We start from the raw sequence: 20,983 nt of genomic DNA on the forward strand, positions 1-20,983 counted from the left end.
TTTAACACAAATTTATAGATCAAGATTCAGAATATTAGTTTAAGTTATTTTTGGATTGCAATCCGATACTCCAGCTGCAGCTCTCATTTTATAGCGGTTGCTTATGAATTATGTTACAATTTGATTTAAAATAATGCCAACAAAACAATGAAAATTTGAGTTAATTCTGAAAATATCATTCGATTTTGAAAGGTGTAGCAAAGCACACCGGGTCAGCTAGTGGAATATAAATATAAGCTAATTAAAATAGAGTTTAGGAACAATAAAGATACAATAAAGATTAAGAACAGGATAGGCATAACATAACATTTATTTTCTTTTCGTTACATAGAAACTAAGAATCCAGTGCATCTTTCTCTCCCCGGGCAAAACAAAATCTCTCGTGAAGATGCGACTCGATGTTAATTTTCTGCACTTCAACTTCTGAACTTTGTTTTTCTCCCAACTAACGTAGCTTTTCTTTGTACAGATCGGTACAATTTGTTGTGGAGACTTTTGCGAATGTCAGGGGTCTGCAACCAAATAAGGCGTTCCTATGTGCTTGTAAGGATAAGAGGAACAGCAAATAACATGATACAAGTGGACCACGCTGTTCCAGTGGCAGCAAGAAGACAAGTGCTCCGAAGCTTTAGTTGTCGAAGGGCAATTCACAATTTTTCAGATTTTCCGCTGAGAGTTAATCCTGAAAGCGAAGAAAGAACATATTTATAAGGTGATTTTTAAACCATTTTTTTTCTTACACTGTCATCAGTCCTTCCATTTGTATTTATCTGCAGTTTGGAGCGGTTTTCCTTCTCCTCGGTTGTGGGCTCAAAAATCGGACCGCTTCTTCGTTTCACCTTACCTCCTCGAAAGTCGTCACCATATCCAAAGCTAGTTCCTATTTCATCAACTCTGATGCCGGTTTCCGCCAAAATCCTGCCATCGGGACAGAATCTTTTTTTCGAGACACTCGCAGCTGACATTAACGAATAACGAAAAAATCTACTACATTATTTATAAACAAAAAAACGATGCATGCTATTTGAATTTTCGAATTTGAGGTTGAAGACTTTTTCGTCGTTTATTTTTTGGCGCTAGTGTTTTGTCCCTAAAATTTCTGAGAAGCCGATAGTACCTGATGATAGTCACTTGATAGCTCGGAAAGAAGTAAGGGCGGAAAAATGCTTGACAATTTAAAAAAAATTGCATAACCACAGGGGCTTAGGAACATGACTGGACGATTTCCCGATCAGGAGAGCATATCAAAATAATAACTCAAACGTATCTCACCAAGATATTTGCATCTGATTCAGTTATAATTAAGTACCCCAAATTTTCGATTTTAAGTTTCTCCAATCTGAATTATATCTTATTCTGATTGACAAACTTGAATGGGGTTGAGCTCATATTCAATGATCAAGATTTTTCTCGGATTGTCCTAAAATAAAATGATTATATCTTATTTTGATATACGTGCAACTTTTTCTGAAACACGGACATCGAAGTCAACGGCTCAAACCTTACATTAACGAGTTTCGCTCAACAGATTCATAAAATTGAATCAAATCTTTGGGAAATCAAAAATGGGGCATGGTTTTATCAAATAATGTGGTTTATTGACCTTCCACTAGAAAATTTTCTCGAAGCACTCATATCTTGATGAGTTATAATTTTGATATAATTTGTTCTGTATAGATTTTTTGATATAATTTGAGATATTTTAACATCCTTCGAGTACTGAATTATATCTCATTTAGATAGAAAAAAATAAGTATCAAAATATTTCATTTTGATATAATTTTGTTTTTCCCTCCTGATCGGGTTGTGATACCAATAAAAAGATTCACCTTCATTCTCTATCAAAAGAAAGCTACAGCCAATATAATAAAAACGTGAGAAAAATATAAAGGGAACTTTTTTCGAAAAATTATCATTTTAATGGAATCATAAAGCGTTGGTCCATGTGTTTTTCGATCTAAAAAAATTGTTGGCGGTTGGGTCTGAGAGTAACAACCATTCTGAATAGATTTTTTGAGAAAAAAATTATCCTGAGTTAGGTAGAAAAGATGAAACATAAACCCCGCCCAAAGGCGGAAATATGTACAATAGACTGCCTCAAATTTGTATGGGAAATTCAAAACCTGTGAAATGTTATGAGCTGCAGGCTAAAATTAATTCTAGTCCTAGTACAATATCTCATGTCAAATTTGGGCCAGATCGGATCACGAGCCTGAATGGGATTTTGAGACATTTTGCTTGGAAGAAAAATAAAAAACCAGTTTTTCATCAATTGGTCGCTGTATCTTAACTCTTATCAAAATGCAGTCTTCGGATGAAATATTTTTCATAATTTAAGCTTTTAGAAAAATTGTTTTTGAAAAGAAATCGACCGGCGGGAACAAAATTTATTGATGAAAAACTGATTTTTTTTATTGGCATCACAAATCATCCAGTCATGTTCCTAAGCCCCTGAGGTTATGCAATTTTTTTTTAAACTGTCAAGCTTTTTTCCGCCCTTACTTCTATTCGAACTTTCAAGTGAATATCATCCAAACTCAAATATTAGAAAAACATTAAAAATTTCAATCAAGCGCAACAACAATGGTTAAAATCGGTCATTATTTGACGAAACGGCATGTATTTTACATTAAGTGTCCTGGTCGGACATTTAGTCGCATCATTAAAACAGTGATGAATATCACCCTTAAAAAAGTTAGCAAATTTTTTAAGCTTAATAACTTTTTTATCTTAACTTTAATTGAAATTCAACCTTCGGATGAAATATTTGTCATAATTTAGGCTTCAAGAAAACCCGTTTTTGAAAGAAATCGGTCGAAGGAGACAAAATTTATTGACGAAAAACTGGTTTTTCATGTTCCTCTCGAACAAAATGTCTCGAAATCCCATACAAACTTCAGGCTAATTGAGCGACCCCTTCCCGTGGTCCGATCTGGCCCAAATTAGGCATGGGATCTTGTACTAGGCTCAGGATCAGTTTTAGCCTGCAGCGTCTAACATTTCACAGGTTTTAAATTTCCCATACAAATTTGGGGCAGTCTAATGTACATACATGTTAATCTTATTCATTCGTCAATCCGTTATCAAGTTATAGATGATTTTATTATTCCGGATTCTAAATAGCTTTATCATTATTGAGTATAAGGATTTCTCTACAAAATAATCAAAAATATAGTTTATTGCACAAGAAGAGTTGCAGCCAGATTAATGTCGTGTTCATCGATGTCCACTTTTATCGTCTAAGTGAACGCAATTTGAATCTTTAATGATAATTTGTTCAATATATTCTAAATTCATAACTGAATGATTACCTTTGGATTAAAATAAAACTATCTTTTGCCTCTTCAAATTAACCTTGCTTGATGTTGAATTGCTTGCAATAATTATTCCTGGAAACAGCTAAATTCTTCACCTTATCCTTAGGAATCAGTATGTTGGCATCTATTGGTTCACCATGTTTTCCTATCAAAGTCACTGGTACCACAAGTGAATTTTCTAAATCCTCAGGTTTCAGAGCCTTTGTTTCTCCAATAATTGAAGTTGGTGGTAATTTCGTAGAACTCCTAGTCATTGCCCTCGGATCAGTTGTCGTTGTCATCATATGCTTCTTTTTACTTAATTTTGAGTTAACAACCGTATGGTGGTTCACTATTTTCTTATACAGACAACAAGTACATGCCGGTTTCAAATCAGATGTAGTATTTCTAAAACTCTGTGCAAAAGATTTGGTAGGTTTCGAAATGACAGGTCGGGTTTTTTTTTGTTGTTTTTGGTGGTGTTGTTATATTTAATCGAAAACGGCGTTCCGTAGTTATAGGAATGTCTTCATCGTATATGTACATATCATCTTCTTCTTGATTATCCCCGGACTGGACGTTCCGACAAAGAGGTATTGGGCAGGATGGTTCTAAAGTAGGTGCTCTTGTTGAAGTAGTTGAATTCCTTCCATTAGGGCTGTGGCGCCTGGACGAGATCTTATTTTGTGAAGTTTCATAGTAATCAGGACTCCCAGATTCAATTTCTTTGATAGAAAACACTAAAAACGAAAAAAATCCCCAAAAGAGCTTCATGGCTTAACTTAAGTGTTACTTTGCACAGAATAACAACTGACTGACTTCGAACATTTGCTAAATACCATCTGCTATCATCTCTACCAGAAAGTTGGTGCTGATAACCGGTTCGTTTGTTACCGTTTATTTGTACTATTTCTTAAGTCCGAACTAAGGGGAGGGGGGGATTTTCGCCGATCCCCCCCCCCCCACCTCACCCCCGGCTCAGGGAGGGGGGGGGGTGCGAGGAAAGGAAAAGTTTAACGTAACTGTAGTTGTACTTCTTTAATTTCTAAAAAATCGAGGAAAAGAATTCGAAAGTAAAAATTGGAATTAAAATTTAAAACATGTAGCGGATATAAGGGCATGACTGCGTGCTACGAAAATATTTTTTATTTCTTAAGAAAGCACCGCAAAAACAAAAGATCTTTTCCTTTGATTTTGGGATAAATAAAAATTACTTTGATTCAAATAGATTTTCCTTAGCACCACCAATCCTTCGAATCAAAAAATGTACTTCGATTCTAAATCTCAAATACTTAGATTTAAATTATAAAATCCTTTAAATCTATAGCATTCTCGTTTCATGTTATAAAGTATTCTTCGATCTAGTTATTTTCTCTTGTTTCTACAATAAAAAGCAACCATAAATATTTTATTTTAAAAAATAATTAAAAATTTTATTTTTCAAATAATAAGTTTATCTTAAGTTCATCTTGGACGAATTTTCCGGAAGAATATCTATAAAGAAGAGAGGTAAATAGAAAACATTAAAGCTATTAAGACACAAATGAATGACAAAAATACTTACCCTAAAAACATTGAATGAAATGTAGGGAAAAATAACTCACCAAAAATCCTCCACGGTATAAGAATGTTCCGCCACAATGTTTTTCATCCATCGTTGTTGGTTTCGAAGAAAATTTCATCAAAATCGAAGAATTTGTTCATTGATTTTGGCACGAATTCATTGTCTTTTTTACATCAACTCAACATAATTTTCTTTCCTATTGATAGAAATAAATAAATAAATAAATTTAGATTCAACGAACACTTAAACCTTAATTCAAAAACGTATTTGTTTCATTTCAATGGCACTAGTTTTATCAGCGTGTGGGCACCCCTCTTTTTTTTTTAAGAAACACGTATTTTCTCAAATAAATTTTCACGAGTAACACTTTTGTAGCTCCTTAAGTATTAATTTTTCAGCAAAAAAAACAAACCCACTTCATCTTTACAGAAATATAAAAAAACAATTAGGTTCTCGAATTACGAACATAATATAATTTAAAAAAAAAACCGCAAAATAAGCTCTTAGGATAGTTAAATCAACTTGATCTAAAATGTAAGCACTGCTACATGAAGTACACATTGTTCCTCAAGTTTCACCATCATTAAATTTATAATTTTACACTATAATCGATTTTAAAATGCGTTTTTACTTTAACTTGTTGGCTCGAGGCGAACAGAACACCATTGATCGGGGCACGATGAACTTTTTCTGTCGTGAAATCTAGCAGTGAATCCAACTCGATGAAATCAACTGAATTATAGAGCAACAATGTTTGGCAATGTTTGAACGTGATTTATTAACAATTTTTAATTTGAGATATCAGAAACTATACCTTCTAAGCAGACATATGTAATCGTTTTTTGAAGGCAACATACTGAACTCATTTCCAGTTCTTTAGTCCATACAAATCTAATTGGTTCATAGGGGCCCCCGAGAAAATGGCCCCAGCCCTCCTGTTGGCTTAATTCGGCCCTGCTATTGCTATTCCTGGATGACCTCTTCTTACTTCATGTTGTCAGTTGTTATTACGAATTCTGAGAACCAATTCCTTGATCCTCTCTTCTTACTTTCTGTTATCAGTCGTTATTACCAACTCTGGGAATTATCATGCTAACCGTTTGTAATGCTCAAAAAGATTGAAACATTTTTGTTAAAATTCAACCACTAGCACTAATAGTCAACGATCATACCATGTTGAAAACACCGGCTCTCGTCCGATCACCGAAGTTAAGCAACATCGGGCGCGATTAGTACTTAGATGGGTGACCGCTTGGGAACGTCGCGTGTCGTTGGCATCACCAAACTTTAACCAAAGATTTAGGAAGGTTGTTTTGAGAAGTTGTTCAAAATTAGCAATGAGGTTTTAGAAGAATAGCATCGCCATTTGCATCATGGTTTATATCCTTTTATTTCGATAAGTCAATGATAGTACAAAAGATATTGATCATGCAATTCATCATTGTACCTCGATTTTATTTTTTAATTTTCCAAAAAATTGGTACAGTTATTATTTGTGTTTAGCAAAAATTCTAATAATTGCTGCATTGAGAGATTGCTTCTTATCTAGATGTTTCGTCCTGAATTCGGAAAATATGTTTTATTAGTCAATCTATGTTAATCTTGAGTAAAATGATCATAAATTCAAAGTTATTAAATCGAGTAAGGTTAGGTGACAGGTAGGGATAACTTAACTACGGTAAGATAGTGAACCCTTCTGACAATGATATCGAGGCGTTAGCATATGATAACTTTTGCTACCATACTGTTACTGCTCGGTTGAATTGGAGGTTGTGTTAACTCGAAGCTCAAGTAGGGCCCAATTGTCCCAAGTCCCAATCCGTCGAGCACTATCTTAACGCTTCCCTCAACTGGTGCTTCAGAACTCTCGGGCTCTGTTGCCGCTATCCTACTCTAAGCTATTCTTCTTTCATGTAAATTTTCCACTTCTGTCCCCCGATCCGTTTTTCTTTTCCGGGTCAGCTCATAAACCATACAAAAAAAATATCTTTTTTGTCTTAACTCGAATCAAAATGCAGTCTTGGGATGAAATATTTGTCATGACCTAGATTTTAAGAAAAACCGTAAATCGACCATAAGGGACCAAAGTTATTGATTAAAAACTGGATTTCTCGAACAAAATGTCTTCAAATCTCATACAAACTTCAGGCTAAGCGACCCCTTCACGTTATCCGATCTGGCTCAAATTTTGCATGAGATGTTATACTAGGTCTAGGATTAATTTTAACCTGCAGGCTGCAGGCTGCAAACATTTTTTAAGTTTGAAATTTCCCATACAAATTTGGGACATTCTCATGTACATGTTAATCTTATTTATTAGTCAATCCGTTACCAAGATACAGATGATTTAATTATTCTAGATTTTAAATGAACAAGTTTTGTCATTGAGTATTAGGTATATGTAGTTGGGGATTTCTCAACAAAATTATTAAAAGATGTTGCGTTCATCGATGGCCGCTATTATCGTCTAAGTGAACGCAGTTCGAATCTATAATGGATTTAAGTAAAAATTTCATTTTCTTATTCCACTTAACCTCGCTTGATGTTGAATTGCTTGCAGTTATTATTCCTGGAAACAGCTAAATTCTTCACCTTATCCTTAGGAATCAGTATGTTGGCATCTATTGGTTCGCCATTATCTCCTATTAAAGTCACTGGTACCAGAAGTGAATTTTCTAAATCTTCACGTTTCAGAGCCTTTGTTTTTCCAATAAATGAAGTTGGTGGTGATTTTGTAGAATTCCTAGTCATTGCCCTCGGATCAGTTGTCGTTGTTATCATATGCTTATTCTTACCAAATTTTGAATTAACAACCGTAGGGCGGATTAGTATTTTCTTATGCAGACAACAGGTACATGTCAGTTTGAAACCAAATGTAGTATTTCTTCCACTCTGTCGACAAGATTTGGTAGGTTTCGAAGTAGCAGGAGGGATTTTGGTTGTTGTTTTAAGTGGTGTTGTTATATTCAATCGAAAACGGCGTTCCGTAGTTCTAGGAATGTCTTCATCGTATATGTACATATCATCTTCTTCTTGATTATCTCCGGACTGGACGTTCTGACAAAGAGGTGTTGGGCAGGATGGTTCTAGAGTAGGTGCTCTTGTTGAAGTAGATGAATTCCACCCATCAGGACTGCGGCGCATGGAGAAGATCTTATTTTGTAAAGTAGGACTTGCAGATTCCATTTCTTTGATAGAAAACACTAAAATCCAACAAAATCCCCAAAAGAGCTTCATGACTTAACTGAACTGTTACGTTGTACAGAATAACAACTGACTGACTTCGGACATTTCCTGAATACCATCTGCAATCATCTCTGCCATTAAGTTGGTGCTGATAATCGGTTGATCGTTTTGCTACCGTTTAATTTAACTATTTCTCAAGGCCGGACTAAGGGGAGGGGACAATTGCCCGGGCTCAGGGGGGGCCCAAAGGATAGAAAAAAGTAATTATATTTCTTTAATTTCTTGAAATTAAGGAAAAGTAATCGAAACTAAAATTGGAATTGGATTTAAAACATGTAGGGGAGATAAGGGCAAAATGAGCACCCGGGAGAACAAAGCACCTCTTTTTTTCTAAAGAAATAAGTATTTTCTCAAATAAATTTTCCCGAGGAACAGTTTTGTAGTTCCTATAGTATAAACTTTTCAGCAAAAAAGAAATCTCCTTATCATCATTACAAAAGTATTAAAACCCACTAGGTTATCAAGTGACAAAATTATTATAATTTTTAAGAACCGGAGAACCTCTTAGGATCGTTAAATCATCTTGATCTATATAATGGACGCACTGCTACATGAAGTACACATTTTTCCTAAAGTTTTTATGTTAAGTTTATTGATGTTAAGTTTCAGTATAATCAGATTCAAAATGCGTTTTCACTTCAACTTGTTGACTCGAGGCTAACAGAGCACCATTGATCGGGGCACAATGGGCTTTTTCTGACGTGGAATCTAGCAGCTAATCCAACTTGATGAAATCAACTGAATTATAGAGCTATAGTGTTTGGCACGTGATTTATGATTTATTAACAATTTTTATTTTAAGATATCAGAAACTATACCTTCTAAGCAGACATAATCGTTATTTGAAAATACTGAACTCATTTCCAGTTCCTAAGCACGTTTAAGATATTACGCATTCTTCGGGATGACATACAAATATAATCGATTCATAGACCCCCCGAGAAAAATGGCCCCAGGCCTTCCGATGGTTTAATTCGGCCCTGCTATTGCTATTCCTGGATGATCCATTCTTACTTTATGTTGTCAGTTGTTATTACAAAATTCTGAGAACCAATTCCTGGATCCTCTCTTCTTACTTTCTGTTATCAGTCGTTATTACCAATTCTGGGAACCAAATAATCATGCAAATCGTTTGTAATGCTGAAAAAAATTGAGACATTTCGGTTTAAGTTCTTCCAGTGTCTGGCAAAAAACGTGTTTCCGCTAATCGCTAACGTCAGCGATTTATGGATTTTTTTTATTTTATTTTAGTTTAGAGCAGCAAGCACCGCCTTCCGCAAACTAAATGCAACTTTTCATAAGCTACACGTCTTGCGTTTACAATCTAGTTAACGCACCAACGGAAATCGAGCTCCCTACAAACCTCGGTAATTTACAATGACGCCATTGCTAACTCTTCAGACTTCAGATGCATGTTGCAACTTATTTGCAGAGCATTTCAAGTCAGTTTTTTTGAAAACCGTTTCAACCGAAAGAAAGTGCAGTGAAGCCATCAATCATGTACCTGTCGATGCTTTTGAATTGAACACTTTTGAAATTAACCAAGATCTTATTAAGCGCGCTGCGAAAAAGCTATAAAGGTTGTTTGCTTCTGAACCTGATGGGATTCCAGCAACGAAAATTTCCAGACAAATGGAAAATTCGTTTACGTTTCCTTTGTTCAAAATGGCGATCGTCGGAACTTTAAGCAATATCGTGATCAAGTAGTAACTGAGCAGGTGACAATAGGCGCTTTTCCATAAAAGAGATGTACCGTGAACGGCCCTTATTCTGCGCAGTCCCAAACTCTGCGCATTTTAATATTCAAACAGAAATATTTCAAGATGTGATGAACAAAATATCCATGAAACAAGCTGAATCTCTTCAGTTACTGTTTATCTTCAAAATGCTTCCAATTATTTTGAAAACTGATGAATTGTTCGCGAGAAATGGAATAAATCAAAATAATTGTAGCAAGCAAACGTTGAAAAATGGCCGCCGTTAGCAGTACAGCTTAAGTGTTAGAAAAACAAAAAGATCAAATGAAACAGTGTTGAACAGAATTTTCTCATTGGAAATGCCTTTACGTGAAAGATAAAATCATTCTGAACATGACTGCCAAAAAAATTTTAGATAAAAATTGTTTTTCGCATCAAAACAATGCTTTAAGCAATGCGCAGAATTTGACACCATTTGTTTACTTATGTTCCTAATGCGCAGAATGAAAAGCACCGGAGAGAACTGATGTTAAAGTTGCAAGGAATTGGATGCAGGTAGTTAGGAGACTTTTAATTACAGTTTTCTAATAAGTTTTATGAAGATAGGATATCCGTAAAGTTGTTGGGAGTTTCTTAGGAATCCCTTCGAATCTACATGTTTTGTTGACAAAAAATAGAAAATCTTGTTTTCCGTTCCCTATCGTGTTCGCGTGTTAATCGTTCAGTTCCAACTGTCAGACTGTTTCGATATACAGAAGCAGTTCCGGCGGGCCACAAAATCGCCCCAGCTGGGGGAACTACGCGAAGCTTCTCTCGATTCACCCGCTAACTCGCACTCGTTGACTAACTGCTGATACTGACTGATAGTAAGCCAAATTAAGCAGCGCGTAGTTCCCCCTGCTGGGCGATATTGTGGCCCGCCGGAGCTGCTTCTGTATTTCGGAAAAGTCTGCACTGCACACCAACGAAACAAGTTAGTTGACCAGATCCGGCGAAGAACATGATCGGTCAACAAATATTTGGTAAGCGAGCTGCAGGAAAAAAGTTTCAGTAAGAAATAGTGAAAGAAAGTGTCACATAAGCTTCAAAGATCCAAGGCTTGAATTAGCCCTTTTTCATAATTTGCAATACGAGTTCGCAATTTACAATAGCGTAGAAAATGCTTTTTAATACATTTTAAGTAAATTAAATGTTGGTCTTATCAGTACGGACTGGTATATTGGTTTTACTTGGGTGCGCAGAATATGGGACATATGCGCAGAATTAGGAACAAATAGAAAATAGTGCGCAGAATAAGGGCCACTTGCATTTTTTCCAAATGTTGTAAATAATCCACGTTTTTGTTCCAAAAACGAGCTCTCATTATGTTTGCCGTTAAGTTTGTTAGTTAGCCCAACTGTACACAAAATTTTGAGGATATTCATTGAAAGGTGAATTTTTTATAACATAAAACATTTGAAAAATCCTTAACTGCGCAGAATTAGGGCCGTTCACGATAGTTTTTCATTTTCTTGCAATAATATTATGAACAATCAAACAAATTCAAGATTTAGTCAAGATTTATTTACGAGTTTATTTAAATTTAAGGTATACCTACGTTTGATATATAAAAAAATACTTTACTCTCAGGTTATTTATCTAATCTTAGAAAAAAAATATTTTGAATTTAATTATTTTCCCATAGACCTCAGTTGTGCATTATTCTTATGTTATCCCTTAATGAATACTTTTATCATAATTTGTAACTATGTTCAAAATCATCAAATCGTTTTCGGTGTCAAATGGTTTTTTTTTACCGGTGGAACTCCCTGCGAGACACATATCGATTTGACTCCGCATAAAGTTTTCTTCTTTAATAATTTCTTCAAATATTTTGTAGACGCCGACGTTTCTTCGCACCAATTCACCCCAGCGGCGATGCCAAACCTCGATTTGATTGCTGGTTCTTGGTACGTGTTCCAGAATGCTCTACGAGTGTGCACAGGATCCACTCTGGTAACACGACCGTCTTTCATCGTCCGCTTAAGCCGTCCAAGGACGTAATATTCTTCGACATAGTTAAAAGTGGGATCAAATTTATCGTCCGGTACCTGTGGTCGGATGGCTCGTAACCCATTCGGAATTTTCTCGGGAGGCGAGAAGGCCAAAGTTTGCACCATTTTGAACAAATTAAAATATTTTTCCCTCTCTCAGCAGTGATGCAAGCCCTACTTGCTGGATGTACTTCAAAAGATTTTGACTCAAATGAAAAAAACAACCAGTTATTCCGATCAAAACGCGTTCATCACAGCCTTTTCGAAGTCAGACAAGACTACTTGCGGCTCCAAATCGATGCCTAATTCATCACCTCTCAAAAGAAAATGTTGGGAATTAATATCAATTTCAAAACTCTGAACATCAAATGATTGTCGTGTCCTGTGTGTTATCTTGGCAAAAGGTTAAGCCTTATACTATAGTAAAGAAACAAAAAAACCTTAGGACACCAACGACGCCAGAATCTCTCGGTACACATGTTCCGTCTTAGTGCTCATAAGGCTATATACAAAAGGGAATGTTTTTAGGTGTCAGCATTTGCCGAAACAACGCGGGAACGCTTTCAAATGTTCCGTCGATAACCCAATACTTTGCTTCAGCAAGCCACCGTATTGCTTCCGTCGTTCCAAACATAATTGCCCGTACTCCGTCAATGGTTGTTGATAAAAAATAGTTCACCTGAAACGGTTTTGGTAAACCTTTCAGGGACCTCAAAATCTTCTAAAGATTGGGGTTCTGTTGAGAGAACGTCACCAGACTTCTGTTGGTCGAGCTTCCTTGCACCCAATATCAGCTTTCTTTGCGCATTTTGGCTCAATAAGGTGCGCGTGGAGCCAGAACATTGCGCCAAAGTTGACCTGACAATTTTTGCTGGTTTTCCCGAGTCCTTTACTGCCTTTCGTTTTAATTTATTCCTATATATAATCTCAGCAACGTAGAGCGGGTCTTACTCATGTTGTTGAGTTGAAGAGCTAAAGAGAACCCGATGGATTCCATTCTCTTCTTTCGTCGTTAAGCGGGCCATAGACTACACAAATTGGCCTGTACAAATTCGATGATTCCGCGTCGATTGTTTGATCTATGCTCGCCCATACACTATACAAACATATTTCACGCGAACACAAATGATTGCTGGCGAAAACAGCAACAGCAACAAAAAAAAACCATCTGCACTCCGACTGGGAGAATGTTTTGTACAAAATATTTCGATCCCGACCGATTTTACTCCAACCGTTTGGGCGCTCATTCAAGCAGTGCCATACACTATGCAAATCGTGCTCACAGCGACAAAATTTCATCGAATTTCATCGCATTTGTACAAATGTTGTGTAGTCTGTGGCCCGCTTTAGACGCGCAGAACAACGCAGGGCACCAGACTTAGTACTATGAGCTCGACCCCAGTAGAACGTTGTATCGATCTAAAATATTAGAAAATCTATTTAATTGAAAACTTTTTACTATCATTGGCGCACTTCCACATTACACATTGTCATTCCGCCCATTATTACCGTTTGAGGCGGCACAAAACCGCCGAGGCTCTCAAATCCGAGGAGGCTTTGGTCTAGGTCTGCCGGAGCTTCATAGGTCTGCGTGAAAGCTAGGGGTGAACCCTTAGCCCCGTCCGCCCCGCAACAGCGTCTTTCAAGTTCGGCTTGCCTCGTTTACTCTTGTAAACGTTACTTAAAAATTCTGCAAAAAATCATCGATGAGTTTAGGACCAAAACGAAGCATTTTAGACCCCAGGGTTTGAGAAATTAAAAAATGACCCCAAATCGACTCAGTCTAATGCTACATTGACCTCCTAATAAGCCATTAATACAAAAAAAAAACTAAATATAATAAAATAGTTTTTTAATATTGTTGGTTTTTTTTAAATAGTTTTTAAATAATTATTTAAAATAGTATAAAAAATTAGATAATTTTCCACAATTATATATTTTTTTGTTTATTTATGATACTTCACCACTTTGGGGAATGCGTGTCTAGTGACTAACTTTTACAGAAGTTTGATTTTTTGAATTTAAATTAATTAATTTTTTGAAGCATTAAAATTGATTGAATTTTTTTACAGTACTGAAACCGAGGACCTATATGGCCTTGTGTGCAGTAGAGGGTTAAATCCGTATTATATAGTCATTTATTCCTACTCCTTCAATACAAATTTCAGATTCGCGACGCTATGGATATCAGAGATGTTCCCAACTTTATGAGAAGCATTGGTTTTCACATGTCGCAATTTGAGGTAAGCTGGCACTCGTTTGAAAAGGCACAGTTTTCCGATTCTTGTAACGATTTCACACAATTCCAGGAGGACAATTTGATGAAAGAAATTCACCTGTTTGGTGTGAACTTTCTTACCTTCGAGGAAGTGGCCAAACTGTTTCTAAACCACCGGACTCTATTCAATCCGGACTGCGAAGACGTCCGGGCGGCGTTGATGTTCATCACCAAGGGAGTTTTTTCTTCGGTGGATTTGAAATCCTTCAACAGACACCTGTCGAAACTAGGCGAAAAACCGGACGTTAAGCTGCTCGATTACTACGCGGCCGTTTTGTTTCCCAAGTACATCCTTCGCCAGTCCCATGAAAGCGTCACCGACGAAGGAGAAACGTACACCTTTTTGGTTCCGCTGGAGGCATTGGCTGATAAGCTTGTGTAGGAAGATTTCTCTAGAGGAATTGAAGAGAAATACTGTGTTAGTTGGAATATCACTTTATTTGGAACATATTTTTCTTTCTTTTTCGACAATGTTTAATTTTATATTAGTATTATAATCCGGAACATTAGACAAAAACCATGGTTTTACATTTTTGAAAATTTTTCACCGCTTTTAACTATTAATTGTTGCTTCTCTTCTAGACGAGGAACAGCAGATAATGACAAATTAGTTGGATGACGCTTATTTAACCTATGTTAAACGTTATTTATTATATGGCCTTAGTGATGATGAGTCTTAATTCGGAAAAGTAGGAGGAAAATATGTGACCTAGCATTGGTTTACTGAACGAGGATGAAAGAAAATGGAAGAATACAAAAAATATATTTACAGACTATGTGTAGCTATTTGTTTTCAGTTATTATCGTATAGATGAGATAAGATACTCTTTCTTTTAATATGAAGATAGAATTATAGTTTTCTGGACAGATTAAGATCAATAGTTTGTCATTTTTCTCAAGTGTAGCGAAAAAGACTCCTTACTTACATCATAATAGTGTTACTCTTACAGTATACAATCACAAAGCTTTCTTGTTTTTTTTCACTTGGATTTTATGTCCTCGTTAAATTCATTTGCTTTTTCTTCACTTTTTGGAACTTGTTTCGATTTTTTTTAAACCTAAACTATCGCAATCTCTACGAAGAACAGGTTCTTCGTGCTAAATTGAATTATTTTACCTTTCACTGAATCCATACACTCAATCACAAATTTCAGTATAATCGCGAGGATTTAACCGTAAAACCCGCTAGATAATTCGAGTCATTCGTTATGAACGGCACGCAACGCTTCTGCGTTCTGGTCTGGAAGGTTTCGCACGAGTCAAAGCTTAGATTTTTTTTTTTTTCAATACGGCTGCAGTCACTTTTAACAACACAAAACATTTTCACGATTCTAACAATGGTTCAACTTCAAAACAAACTTTTAGCTTTCGATATTATGCTTAGCGCACTGCCTAAGAAAGATTACATACAAATTTACTCACTTTTATTATACGGAACTGTAAAAATTTCGAAACAAAATTTAGAAACTAAAAAATTTACTTTTTAATAGAGAACCCTAATGCAATAAACAATTGTTTTTTTTTCGATAGTGAATGAATACGTTTTAAGAGAATACAATACCAAAAATTATAATAATGAATGCTTAATACAAGAAATCTACTTTATCCGATTTTTTTTCCTCTGTTTTCGACATGTTGGCTGCAGTGCAACAATTTGATATGTATAAAAGAGTGTATAGGTATCCGGTAACCGTTTGTGCTTTCCGTTTGGTCCAAAACATTCCGCTGCGTCCTGCTGCTTTTCTGCTTGCCGGTCATCTCCGTCAGTAGTCCTTGGATTTACTGTTGTCCCGAATTCCGCGTCTGGTCGTAATCAGGTGATTGGTAGAGCGCTTCTTGCGTGAATAGGAACGTAGTTTCCGATCGGAAACGGTCAGGTCCCGAGTAGCTCCGTTGTTGGTGCCGCCGCCGCCGCCAGTTCGACACTTGCGAATCACTGTAGAACGTTGGGAAAAGAAACGAAAGTAATTAATTCATGTTGTACGAGATTTTAATCGGTTATGTCGAAACTTAAATCAAAGCATATTTTACGTTTGGCGAAGTCACAATTTTTAAGTTAGTTTCATAAAACTCTTCATAATCTTTTTCAAGCTTTTACGAGGACAGTTTTCAAAGAAATCCAGTTCAGAATTTTCAATTAGGATGGACATTATCAGTTTACATTTCTAAGTTGACATTTTACATTAAGTGTTTTTTCGCATTGCATTGTACAATTGTACATACTTTGTACAAAGTTATCTGAAGGTTTTCGAGAAATAAAGAAAACCAAAAAACGGGATTTTTTACTATTAGTTTTTGCACCTATCAAACTTTGCCGTCCGCTAGCTTCGAAATAAAGTAGTGAATGCCTTGGCCAACCATGCTCTAAATGAGTGCTTTTAAAGTGAAAAAATTTCGAGCCATAAGACAATTCAAATTTAGTGTCCCCATTAACATTTGTTCGCGACTTACTTGGCGTCTGTGCTTGTTCAAACGATTTCAGCAGCTTGCTCTGTTCCTTCAGCTTCCTCAGGAGCACTTCGTTCTTCTGCCGTTCCATGCTGAGTTCCAGGCACAGCTGTGCCTTGGTCTTGGATTCCAACGGCGAGAGAACACTGTAGAAGAATAAAAAAAAATCATAATTAGGCTGTTTAGGCACAAAGACAAACAAGTTTCTATGCTTACGAATGGTTGAAGATCGTTGTCGATGAAGGTCGCTTCTCCGGTTCAGGATGCATCATCAGTTTGATCAGCTCGTTAAACTCCCGGCTGACGTTGGGTAGATCCGGGAAGACGCCACTTCGCAACTGGTGCCAGATGGGTCCATTTTTAGGTAGTGGCCCACCTCCTGCAGCTTCGTAGAGGGTAATTCCCAGAGAAAATATGTCACCCTTTGGAAGGTTGGAGAAATCTTCCTGGAGGATTTCGTTGGGCAGATAACGACAGTCTCCTTCTTCTACCTGCGGATCGTTGACCGAAGTCACGTGACCCAGATCACCAATCTTGTACGTTACAAGATATTCGTTTTCCAAATCTTCGTAGATGTCTTCGAAGCCATCATCGGCATTATCCGGCCCATGATTGGAGCTGCAGCTGCCTGAGTAAGGTCGAATTGGCACTTTGGTGAGAAATATATTACCCGCTTTCAAATCCATATGGACGAGATCATTTGAGTGGATGTATTTGAGACCTTCTGCGATGTGCAGAAGCAGTGTTCGTAATTCGGCTTCCTTGAGAACGCGCTCCTGGAGTAGCGTTTGCAAGCTGCCGCCGTTACAGAACTCGTTTTGGATCAGCATGTGATTATTTTCGGCCCAGGCCGAGTAGTATCGAACTACGTTATCGTGCTTCCCGAGAACGGCGTGGGCATAGACCTCGTTCAAGGCTCGCTTCTCGAAGGAACTTCCAGCCACCGGTTTGATGCTTTTCTTGATGGCATAAACGCAACCATCCAGCCGGTTTAGGCACTGATACACGAGACCGAACTCACCCACACCCAGCAGAGACAGCTCGATAAATTCCTTTTCGTATCGCGAAATGTTGGAGTCCTGCAACGCCAACCTCTTGGGAGCTTGCCGTACTTCGGCGTAATCTTCGTCCAGCAGACTAGATGCCTTGAGCAGATCGCTTCCGAAGGGTTTTGACGGTTGAATAGGACCTAAAATTTTTGATGAAAATTTCATTCGTTTGAAATCGTTATGGAAAAAATGCTTGCTTCCAACAGAATTTAGTTTTTTAAAGTTAGGATGAAAATTTGAGATTTATTTTTAACTAATAGATACAAATGTATATTCACCTGCAAAACTCTGCCGAGAGGAGGGATTGTGTTGCTGCTGCAGATGATTGAGTTTGTTACTGGGAAACATACTCGGGAAGCTCAAGTTCAACGTCAAGGCTCCATCCAAAGTTTGTCCATCTTGACCGGAGCGGGTTCGCTTTTTCGTCCGCATAAACATGCCCGGTGGCGTGAATGGATTCACATTGGCCGACGGAATGACATTTTCGTAGTTCCGGTGCAGCGGAACAGCCCTCGGTTTATCACAAAACAAGCCTAATCCACCTGCCCCTGCATGGCCATCGATTGGTTTGGCTAGAATATCTGAATCTTTGGTGGATGTCGGAGGAAAACTGGATAAATTCGGCTGAACGCCGGCTAGAGATTTCATGAACTTCGAGGTCGATTTTTGAATGATTGTCTTCGGAGTAGCCGGTGAATCGAAAAGCCGCAAGGCACGGACTTTGCGATACGGTGGCGACAGAGATGGTTGCTTCCGAGGACTGCCCTGCATGGTAGATCGACGGAAGTCTCCGTGCCCCTGCAGCTGTAGGTTATCGTGGTCTGGAGAAAGACCAAACGTTAACTTCCGTGGCTGAACCACGGATCGATCAGGCGAAGGAAGCTCAACACTAGAATTCATATCAGGCGATGAATCAACTCCACTGCTCTCGGTGTAATTGTCCATCGGCCTGGAAAATGTTATTGACGTTAATTACCTGAATATTTCTACAGTTGTATTTTTTCCATTTCGAGGTTCTGTTGATCCAAAAGATTTCAATCATCTTACCTTCCATGCAAAAACTCGTCGGGTAGATAATTAGTGCTATTCATCGATTAAATTCCAGCAGAAGCGTCAGCAAAACAAACATTCTCCCAACAAACCGTCAAAATGCAAAATTGCTTAGCACTTCTTTTTCTTCCTGGCGTACCGGAATTGAAAACAAAGCAGAAACGAAAACAACCACTGCAGGAATATTCCTGTTTCCCGATTTTTCAAACTAACTTTAACGCTCAAAAACACCTTTTAACGGGGGAATTTCACTAATCACAGCCCAACCACTATCTAAACTACACTTTGGCACTAGTTTAACAAATTTCAAGACGCTTGAATGGTTGAAAATCAACTTTTTTCGTAACAGGTAACAGCAAACAAATTAATGGGCGACTAACAAAATTTCCGTTTGATTTGTAGTTTCTTCCTTTTCGGTCCTTTTTGCTGCCCGGCTTCGTTCGGGCGAAAACAATTTTCAATAACGGGCGAAAATAGGCGAACGTCAAAACAGCGATAGCGGTTGTTTCCGGTGCAAAGCAAATTCAGTCGATATGCATTGCTTTCAAGTGAATGCATATTACTTTAGCGTTCCTAGCGGAGAGTAGCAAAACAATGTGTTAGTAATGCCTTTGGCCGCTGTGCGGCTTGTTCGATTTTTTTTAATCAGTTGTAGAATGGTTCGTTGGTTTAATTTATGAAAATCATTCTAGACTATTTTCTGTGAAACAGTGATTCTCATAACGCCTAGCAATAAAAATCGATGAAAACAATCCACATTTAAAAAAAAAACCTTAAAACAAACGACCGCAAACATATACTATTTCTGCCATTGCTTCATCTGTGCACAGTAAAACTCACACACAAAACTTTCGGGGCTCCACTTAGAGTATCAGCAGCGGTCAGGTGTCAAAGCTATAATAACACCCCATTTTGACACTTAGACGGCGCACCGCAAGGTTTCAAACCAGGTGTTATCTTGCTCCTGGGTGTTAAAAAAGCAAGCCAGGAGCCATATTTGAATACCGACCAGCTCCTGATTTGACAGGTGCTAAAGTGTCTAGGGAAAAATTACAAAAGAAAACAGCAACAAACAACAACAACACCTATCGGAGCGTCACCAGTGGCAAAAATGGAAACCAGTTTAGCACTTATCGGTGCGCAAATGAGCTGCTAAAGTTAAAATAAGACCTAGAATGTGTCTCGGGTTAACACCTGGGATAGCACTTACCGGTACTGGTGCTCTTAGCAAAATTTCGCTGTTACTTTCCGTTAGCAAAAATATTTTTATTACTGTTGAGTTAGCAAAAAGCTAAATTTACTTGATTTTAGTAACTCCAACTCCACGACTAAATGGTAGCTGAATCGAAACCGGATGCTTACAGGTAAGGTCCGATCTTAAAGTATTTAGATTCTCCAACTTTTTAATTTCTTATTTGATCTTAAAGTATTTAGATTCTCCAACTTTTTAATTTCTTATTTGTGTGTTTGTTTTTTTTTCTTCCAGGTTCAAACTGCAACATGAAACCCGCAACAGTCCAACAACTGGAATTTCAACAAGCTGCATCCGGAAAACATCCCTGTGCTTTCTTTGACGAAGGTGGAATGGCATTTTGCTCGCCAGTAGGTGCGTTCCCAGGATCGGAACTTACGTTTTACGAAAAGTGTGAAAAAAATATTTAAAAACTAGCTGACCCGTTGTGCTTTGCTACACCTTCCGGAAATAAATGTAATATGTAAAAATTTATTCAAATTTAGATTTAAGAGAGCATTTTTTTTAAATCAAACCTCATAATACTTCAGAACCAACAACTTTGAAATGAGAGCTGCAGCTGCAGTTCTGAATTGCAATTCAAAGAAAACCTTTTTAAATATGGTCCCTTCTTTGAAAAGCTCTTTATCTTAAATTTACATGGAAGCTCTCCCATCTTTTTCAATTTTGTCCCCCACTGCTTGAAGAAGGTAGGCAAATTAAACCGGCTCGATACCCAAACAGCACTTATCATAGTAATGAAAAATATATTAAATTAGTTATGTATTAAATACAGTGCAAATTTCTTTTTTTTAAATAAATTTACTACGGTAAAAATATATATATTTAAAAAAAATATCAGTTGCATCACTGAATAAGTTCTCAGCTTTTTTTATTAATTTTCTCTTTGAAAGTCAAATAATCAAAAATGTTGGCAAAACAAATTTCTAAGTTTACATTTGTCCCGTATATTGAGGCAAGTGTCATTGCAAAGCTTATTTACAGATGCGTCAGAGTAATTGCTTTAAACCGGATTTAATACGAATTCCTGCTTTTTGTTCTATCAAGTTTCACTGATATATCTGCAGTAT

At 37.1% G+C, this 20,983-nt stretch overlaps 2 protein-coding genes and 1 non-coding gene across 4 annotated transcripts in view; 2 read left to right on the forward strand and 1 right to left on the reverse strand.

The window, feature by feature from the left end:
• LOC129746400 (cilia- and flagella-associated protein 251-like) overlaps positions 1-15,672 on the forward strand; it is a 28,559-nt gene extending 12,887 nt beyond the window's left edge. For both annotated transcript variants that reach the window (XM_055740039.1, XM_055740040.1), the window contains exons 11-12: positions 14,005-14,079; positions 14,146-15,672. In XM_055740039.1, coding sequence (XP_055596014.1) covers positions 14,005-14,079; positions 14,146-14,496 — 426 coding nt within the window. In that variant the 3' untranslated portion in view covers positions 14,497-15,672. The remainder of the gene's footprint in view (positions 1-14,004; positions 14,080-14,145) is intronic.
• Positions 6,019-6,137, forward strand: LOC129750229 (5S ribosomal RNA). Its single transcript, XR_008738359.1, has one exon. It is a non-coding gene; the product is annotated as a 5S ribosomal RNA (ribosomal RNA).
• On the reverse strand, positions 14,534-19,063 carry LOC129746401 (wee1-like protein kinase). The gene is made up of 5 exons (XM_055740041.1): positions 18,659-19,063; positions 17,890-18,560; positions 16,779-17,751; positions 16,566-16,708; positions 14,534-16,050 (listed from the first exon to the last, which is right to left on the reverse strand). Exons 1-5 carry the CDS (start codon positions 18,700-18,702, stop codon positions 15,878-15,880), a joined length of 2,004 nt encoding a protein of 667 aa, XP_055596016.1. The 5' UTR covers positions 18,703-19,063; the 3' UTR covers positions 14,534-15,877.
• Positions 19,064-20,983: the final 1,920 nt, after the last annotated feature.

Source organism: Uranotaenia lowii, chromosome 2, assembly GCF_029784155.1.
Source record: "Uranotaenia lowii strain MFRU-FL chromosome 2, ASM2978415v1, whole genome shotgun sequence".
Lineage (NCBI taxonomy): Eukaryota > Metazoa > Arthropoda > Insecta > Diptera > Culicidae > Uranotaenia > Uranotaenia lowii.